The sequence below is a fragment of the Antrostomus carolinensis genome, unplaced genomic scaffold (assembly GCF_000700745.2).
Source record: "Antrostomus carolinensis isolate BGI_N321 unplaced genomic scaffold, ASM70074v2 scaffold14191, whole genome shotgun sequence".
Classification (NCBI taxonomy): Eukaryota; Metazoa; Chordata; class Aves; order Caprimulgiformes; family Caprimulgidae; genus Antrostomus; species Antrostomus carolinensis.
Genome location: NW_010292115.1, coordinates 26,339 through 34,591, shown reverse-complemented (window position 1 = coordinate 34,591; position 8,253 = coordinate 26,339). Strand labels below are relative to the sequence as shown.

The window sequence follows — 8,253 nt, the reverse complement described above, 5'->3', positions numbered from 1 at the left end:
TGTGGTGGCTCATGCGTCTCCAAAGGCAGTTTGGCCACATGCCTGCATCCTTCAGAGCATCTGCCTCCCTGGTTCACTGGATCAATTTGCCCATGAAGCCATAAAATTTACATAATTGCTCCCCCAGGGCCTGTGGTTCACACTGTTGTGTTGTTCTCTGCTGCCTTTCCCATGGTGTCCATCACCTTGGGAGAGCAGGAGCAGCTCTGGACAGGGCTGAGGCAGAGAAATTAACTGTGATTGCCAGTGCTTGTGAAAATAGGATCTGTTGTTCCCAAAAGAAGAAAAGTCTCTTCAACCAGATGTCCTGGCCTCATGTTTGAATAGTAATGTTAGCTGGACAAAGAGAGACACAAATTACTCCGCAGGTTTGTTGTCAAAGAAGAATGGGCTAAAGCACTCCTGGGGATGGAAGCTGGCACTGGGACAGAAGCAGCAGCGACTACCTTGTGGGAGAAACCGGGCTAGGAAAAAGGAGAATTTCCTCTTTCTTTTCACTGCCACTTTAATAGATTGTCTGTGTCCTTCAATGCCTAAGGCTCAGCAAAATAGAGGCTTAGTTGGAGGGCTGACGTTTGGGATAGAAAGAGAAACTGATCTATTAATGTTTCATAGGCATGGCTGCAGCTAAGTGCTGCCCTTGCTGTAAAACTGTCAGTTGTCTTGTAGGGAGAATGGGCTAGATCAGACTCACAGCTGGCATGGTTTGTGTTTTATGGTGCAGAAGCACCCACAGACGTGGCTGGATTCTAGCCAAGCTGCTCTGAAAGCTCTTCCCAGCCTCCCTGTGCATCCTCTGTTGTGTGAAGAGTCAGAGAGACTGACTTATCACCCTCGCTGGCCTGTTACGTTGTTGGGTTGGCAGCTCCCCGGTGGTTTCTCTGCTCTAGTTTATCCAACAGCATCATTAGTTAACTCCTCACAGGTGTTTGTCCTGTGAAGGATCTGTTTTTCCTCTCAAACTGAAGCACGTTTACCTTGTCTGGCACATGGCTCTGGAGCTGGGACATGTTTTCCTGGCCTCATACAGATGTTTAAAGCCTTTTCCTTGTACCTCTGTTGCCTGCAGCATAGTTTGTACAGTGCTGCTGAGCACTTTACCTTGTGGTAAATGTGGTTTGGATGTAATCTTTGTAAGTTCTTTTTATTTTATTACATAGCTTGTAAGTACATTTTTAGGCTTTACTGGGACAAAGGATGTTTGCCTTGGTCCTGATTTGGGAGAAACCCCATGTTTGTACCATCCTGCTGGTTTTAAGCACAGATAGACAAACCTCTGTGTGATTCAGGAATCACAGACTGTGAAATCTCATGCTGGAGACAACGTTTTAGTGCTGGATAGGATATGTCTAGCCCTGTGTATCAGTTTATCAAGTAGAGATGGTATGAAAGATTGGAAACTCATGGAGGAGTTTCAGGAAAGCTGGTTCCTAAACCCAGCCCTTGGCCTCTGGGTGCATCTGGCTGAGATCTTAGTGCCCAAAATGCCCCAGGGATCCCTGTGTGTCAGGGAATCTACATGTGCTGTGACTGTGACCTTCCTCCTAAATGCAGCTGATCGCTGAAGCCTCGGATGGTTGCTCAGAGGTGCTCTGGCAGTAGCAGCACCCACCAGATCTCCTTTTGTACAGGACAAAGCACTTTGCAAGGTAAGGAGGTGTTGGGGCAGTGGGAGGAGATGAGGAAAGCTGAGCTGATAACAGGATCAGGATATATGGGAAGGTCTTGGAGAGACCTGCTGATCCCACAGGCAAGCAGGACATTGCTGAGCGGTTGTTGGAGCTGTTTTCTTTTTGTTTTGGTTTTCTTTTTTAAAAACTTGAGTTGAAGATCCTGGCTAATCCTTTCTCCTGCAAATTTTAATTTAAAAAGAGTAAGTGACTTGGATCTCTGACATGATCACTTATTAATTCACTCTTAGAATTGCTTTGATTCAATCAGAAATACTTAATGAGAACTTACCTGATGGGAGCTCATTCCTTTAAGGCAGGGTCAATGTTTGAGCCTGGCACAGCCACCGAGGAGGTGAGGGTCCCTGTGAAGCCGGCACTAATCCTGTCTGGCATCAGGGGAGTGCAGAGGACGCTGTCTGTGCCAGGTTGTTGTTAGATGTCTAGGCTGTGACTAACAGAGCTGTGCATTACTCTCGCTCTGTAGGATTGCTGGATGAGCCTTGGCTGGTCACGGGCCATGTGCTGACTTCAGGGAGAACCTGTTTCTTCTTTAAGAAACTGGGATTTAAGTAAGTGCCATGAATTTCACCCCTTTTAGTCTTACTTTCCCTCAGCAAGCAAAATCATGCCTGTTTGTGATGAGTAAACATCTTTGGTGTCTGTGCTGTAAGGGCTGCAGCAGTGGAGCTGGGCTTCGGACCCCACTGTGCCACCCTCCCTGGGCACTGACACCCAGGGCCAGTTTGTGAGAGGTATTGCAGTGCTGGCACTGGGTCTGCTGATGCTCTCCTTAAAGCCAGCTGGCTTCATCAGCTTGCTAAAAGCCTGCAATCTTACTCCCTTCAGTACAAGTAAATGAATTTGATTCATAGCCCCAGACAACTTACATAAACATTCAGGCCAACTTCTCTACCACTAAGAGACAGATTTTAAATTTTTTTCCTTTAAAATCTGGCAATTTTGTCATAGTTGAAAATCAAAGTGTCCGCTAGCTTGATGTGCTAGGCAAGCTGGTGGGATCTCCCAGTACCTATTGTAGGGTTGCTCTGTGTATCCAAAGCAAGAACTGGAGGTACTTGGGTGAGAAACTTGCTAAGAAAAATGGTTTGTAGCAGCAAATTTTCTTCCAAAAGAATATGGGCTTCTGCTTGTGACACACTGTGGGCCCCATGGCAGCAGCCTGTGCATTGTGCACAGATGAGAATTACAATGGGAATAATTAATGAAGCAATAACAAGAAGCATTACAGAATTTTCTTTCAGCAGCAGTGGGAGTTCTGTCTCCTTACAGAGCCGTGTCTTTGGGCACAGTCCTTCAGCATGGTGTGTTGTGGGATGGGACTGCACTGGGTCAGGCTCGAGGGCTTTGTGGTGCTCAGGTGAGCAAGCCCTTCTGTCCAGGTGCAGCCATGACCCTTAGCAGCTGTGTTTGCTACGAGGATGCTCCATGGAGATGGAAAGGCAGAGGGATGCTGGAATTGATACCAAGGCATTACAAAGCAGCTCTAGGTGATGGGCAGTGCTGCCAAGGAAGGACAAAAGGCTGCTGCCACTTCAGCTCACAAGAAAAGCAATCCCAAATTGAGTTGTTCTTGTTGATTCCTGGGCTCAGAGGCTGACAGGACACTAATGGGCTTGTTGGCAGGTTTCCTAGGAAAGGCAAGGCAGCAGGACTTTGTGCTGTAGCTACACTGCCTTCCCCAGCTTTCTGCAGTAGAGCTAGTAGCGTACAGCCACCAAAAGGTATTTCACAGACATGTCTGGTTTGGTGTCTGTTCTGTAAAGCCTGGCCTCAATCACTTTCTTTTCTAACTCATTTCCTTCCTTTCCAGCTAAACCCCATCCTGGTTATCCCTTCAGCAGGCACCAAGCGTTGCACACAGTTGCTATCTAGTGGCCAGAGGAAGGCAGTGGATGGACTGTTTTGTGCAAGAGGACTGTGCTACTGAGCTACAGGCTGGAGCCTGTTACATGCATTTATGCAAATTGTCAGGCTTATTGCTACTTTTTCAGTCGGTTAGCTGTCCCAGATTTTTTTTTGGTTGATGGTGCAGTCACTATAGAGGACTAAATTATGTAAAATATAGTCCACTGCAGTTGTAGCCTGCATAGCTAAGGGATTTTTGTAGTAAATTACAAGGGTTTGATGTGCTTGAAATCTACTGGGCAGTAAGGACAAGTCACATTTACAAAGCAAAAAAAAACCCCACTTGTAACATAATGTACTCAACATTTTATTATAAAACCCTCTAAAGCGCCACTTTATAGGTCACAGATACAACAAAGGAAATGCCTTGAGTTAGGAAAACAATGGGGGGGACAGAGACATTGTTTAACAGTTTTCGTCTGGGGAATGTGTGTTGCTCAGGACTTGCCTGTTTACCATCCCCTGATGGAGATATCCCAGCAGGACCACTGAAGGTGTCTGGGCTGTGGTGGGGAAAGCAGACCTGCTCTCTCATCCATCGCTGTCTCAGTACCACTGTGAAATGTCTGGACAACTTCTGGAGGATGGGGGGGGCTGTATGGTGAGGGGATGATACTATACATAGATTTATGGGGTAGAGAGGGTCTCCTGCCAGCTCATGATGGGGCCAAACAAAAGCCTCATGGGGTCCATGGCCTCCTCGTGCTTTGGAGAGGAAAGTCCCCTGCATCCTGAACCAGAAGTTTCAGTGGTTTATTTGCAGGAGTTTCTCCTATGTGCAAATCTTACACAGGGACAGGCCTGACAGCTGGGGCTGACACACCCCACCTGAGGACTGGGACTAGCAAATTCCTCCATTTGCACCACAGCAGAGATCTTAAAGGTAAAAAAAAATGGGAGTGAGGGCACCTTTCTTACCTCCAGGATACCCTGACCAAGTAGTTTGCTGCACCCCAACTCCATGGTGGGGGCAAGAAGCCCTGACCCCCTCGGCCACATATTCCCACTCACCCTAGTGCCACCCCCAGCTCCAGGCATCACATCCCCATGCACCCAAAGGCTGTTGGGTCTTTGTGTGAAGAAGGAGCTTCCCTTTAGAGGTGGCCTCAGGCCTGGCAAGGGTTGGGGCGGGTATGACATATTGCCTGCCTGTGTGTACCTTGGCTCTGGGGGGATGCTCATCAGTGTAGGACCCCAGGAACAACCCAGCCAGGGTACTAGTGCTGCTTTCGCTTTGCAGGGTTGGAAAACAGCTGCAGCCCCCACACAGTCAACCCAGTTATGGAGCCTGGGCTGAAGAACCATCAGAGGAGATGGGTGGACATGTCTCCAGGCCATCAGACATGACAAGAGGTTACAGGGAGGAGAGGGTAGGTGGATTTCTGACACCTCCCCTACACCCCTTCAGATTTCAATGTCTTAAGTTTACCAGTTCCAGATGTCCATCATTTTTCATTAGAAGGCTTGGCTAGGGAACAGAGGGGTGGCCTTTGTGGGCCACACTGCCAAGGCTCAAAGGCTATGTTGTGTTTAATAATTTGGAACTAAGGTTGACAGCACCAAGATGATGAGCAGCCCACCAGAGACATGGTCATGCAACCTTGCCTGCCCAGCCTGGAGGAGAGCAGGTCTGCCAGCTTGGTCCTGCCTGTGTGGAGGGGCCCCTTTTGCACAGGGATGTCTTCAGCAGGTTGTACAGCTGCAGCTCTGTGAGGAGCACAGAGCATCAGCAAAGTGGTACTCAGAGCTGGGGCAGGAGCACAGGGACAGCTTTACCTTCCCTCTCCTGGGAAAGGGCAAGCCCTGAAGGATACACTGTGATCCAGCTTCCCCATCCAACAGCTGAGCAGGCCTGGACCTTTGCTAAATTAACAACAAACCTTCAAATATGATTTTTTTTTTCTTTTTCATTTTTTTTCCCCAGAACAAACTCCTTAGGTGAAGTAGACCAAGATCTTCAAGAAAATTAACTGAATCTGCTTGGCAGATCTTTGCCCAGAGCTCTTGGTGGCACCAGTCTGTAACACAGCTTACATCATGGGAAGGTGAGCAGGGATATTTCTCCAGATTCTAGTAAATCTGTAGCAGGCTGGTAGGAGTAAGCACATGCTGGGATGAACTGGGACAGCGATTAAAAATTCCCTGGACAGGCTGCTGTGTATTTCTCATTCATGTCTCAAGCACTGACTCAGGCATGGGTGTCGCCCTTGACTGAAGGCTGGATGATCTGCAGCTGAGTGATGACTGGTAGCAAGACAGGTGAGACTTCAGTTGAAAACCACCAGAGTATAAAGAATAGCAGAGGCCCCTTCTGAACCCACTACTGTCACTAATATAGAAACTTTAATAACTCATTGATAAACCTTCAGAGTAGAAATACACAGAACACCCCTATGTACAGTAACATTCTTGTTTACATCAACTGGGTTAGGATTGCCACTGGTTGTTATTGTTTTTAGCTATGTGATTGGGACTTGTCTGGAAAGAGCAAGATCATTTGGGATAATTGGTATCAGCAGCTGTTGACTCCATTGCTGCATCTGAGCAGTTGGCGTGATGTGGAGGAGGCACTTGTGTGGTTGTGTTGCACACCCGACCTCCACCTACAGATGATTGAATCCCCTTAGCCATGCATTGGCAATTCCAGTCTTTAGTCCATCTCTGAAAAATGTGGTTCTAACTAGCTCCCTTCTTCTCCCATTCCTGCCAAGGGATAAAGGCAAATTAGTCAGAAGGCAAATCTGGTAAACCACAATAGTGCACAGGACCACCCCAATCATCTGGTACCCAAGTGTTTTTGGCTGCAGGGTGGGTCTGGGATCATAGAATCATTTGGGTTTGGGGGAGGGACCTTTAAAGGTCATCTAGTCCAACCCACCCTGCAGTGAGCAGGGACATCTTCAACCAGATCAGGTTGCTCAGCAATAATAAACAATTATAAGCAAAACACACATTCATTCATTTAAATTGCAGCCAGGGAAAGCCCAGGTGAAAAGACCAGATGAAAATCAGGCTGGCCTGCTCCAAGTCGTGCTTGGTCAGGGGTGCTTCCCAGACCAAGAGATGAGACCCACCCCAACCCCATCCCACCCCAGCCAGTCTGCTCCACTGCCAGGAGCAGCTGTCCCAGGTGGATTTTAATCCTGTAGCAATGGGTGCATTACCTTAGCTTTCTGTAGGACTGTTCCCTTCCCCGTCACCATGACTGATAAAGGCCGGTTTTTTAAAGCCGTTGCCGAGTTGACTGGTGAGTTCTCTGCACTGTTTGCTGGACTAGCACTTTTTGCCTGAATCTACAATAAAAATAATAGAAACTGAGATGACTTCAGACCACCAAGATTTCTCCAAAAGGCAGGAGAGTGCTGCCTTTCACTGCCATCTTCTAGAAAAGCTCAACAATCGCAGCCCACTGGACTGAGAGGTGTTTTTCAGTGACATGCTGATTTTGAACCACCATCAAGATGTGTGTGTATAGTGTGTTTGGGTGTTGAGGACTCAAGCAGAGGTACAGAGCCAGACTCCGGCACTGACTGTCTCCATTTCAAGGGAACCAGATTCCCAGGAAGGAATTTTGATGCCTGAATGTCCCCCCCAAAACTACCCATGGCTCAGCTGAGTGCAGAAGGAGCTGGGCTCAGACCTGCATGGCCCTGGAAGGGTGTTGCTCAAGGTCCCACAGACCCAAGCTCCTGAGCCCCAGCTCTTCTTCACTGCCCCATTGCTGCTGTTACCTCATTATATTATTATTATATTTATATTATAATAATTAACATGAATATAATATATAAATCTAAGCTATTAAAATATGTAAAATAATGTATTATAACAAAATAATATTGTTATTATATTGAGCAGGTGGAGACTGTGTGACCGCCTGGCTGCTGGGAAGCTGCTGTGCAGCCTGGGGGTGTCCCCCACGTACCCGGGGGGCTGCGTTCTCCAGGTGTGTGGTGTCCACCGCGGTGCCCAGCGTTACGGGGCCAGACTCTGCCTTCTTCAGGTTCTCCTTCACCTCCACCAGGCTCAGCTCCACGTCCACCCTCCGGCTCTCCTTCCTTTTGCACTCTTCTTCTATCTCCTTCAGCTTCTGCTCCAGGCTCTTATCTGTGAAGGGAGGAGTAACTTGGTGCTGGACAGGAACTTGGGGAGCTCATGAGGGAAGCTGGGACCTGTACACTTCCCCCTTGTATTTTGCCCCAGGAGGGACTGTGATGGAGCAAGCTCTTGCTCTAGTGTGATTTGGGCTACATGGTTCATCTCAAAGCGCCAGGTCTCCCCACCATCCCTTGTGGTCCCAGGTGGGCCAGGTTCATCATCCCTCCTTCCTCATGGTCCCACCCTGGCTTATTTCCGTATATCCCCCCCTTGCCCTGCTGTACCTGTGCTGCCTGCAAGCGTTTCCTTCAGCTCCCGCCTCTCCTTGCGCAGCTGGGTGAGCTGAGCCCGGATTTCATCCTTCTCCTTCTCCAGCCGCTCCTTCTCCTCTGTAAACCGCTTCACCTCCGCCTCTGTCCTGTTCTTGCCCAGCTTGGTTTCCACTGCTGCCGCTGGAAACACAACCCACCAAAACAAGCTCAACCAAGGGAAAATACAGGAGGGAAAACCTTTTCATAGAATCATAGAAGGGTTTGGGTTGGAAGGGACCTTAAAGATC

General features: G+C 48.3%; 1 protein-coding gene across 1 annotated transcript in view; it reads right to left on the bottom strand.

The window, feature by feature from the left end:
- Positions 1-5,869: 5,869 nt before the first annotated feature.
- Positions 5,870-8,253, bottom strand: part of AFAP1L2 (actin filament associated protein 1 like 2) — a 27,960-nt gene continuing 25,576 nt past the window's right edge. The window contains exons 16-19 of the mRNA XM_029087185.1: positions 7,979-8,146; positions 7,522-7,703; positions 6,764-6,886; positions 5,870-6,302 (exon numbers count right to left, since the gene is read on the bottom strand). Of these exons, the coding sequence (XP_028943018.1) occupies positions 6,276-6,302; positions 6,764-6,886; positions 7,522-7,703; positions 7,979-8,146 (500 nt within the window). The 3' untranslated portion in view covers positions 5,870-6,275. The remainder of the gene's footprint in view (positions 6,303-6,763; positions 6,887-7,521; positions 7,704-7,978; positions 8,147-8,253) is intronic.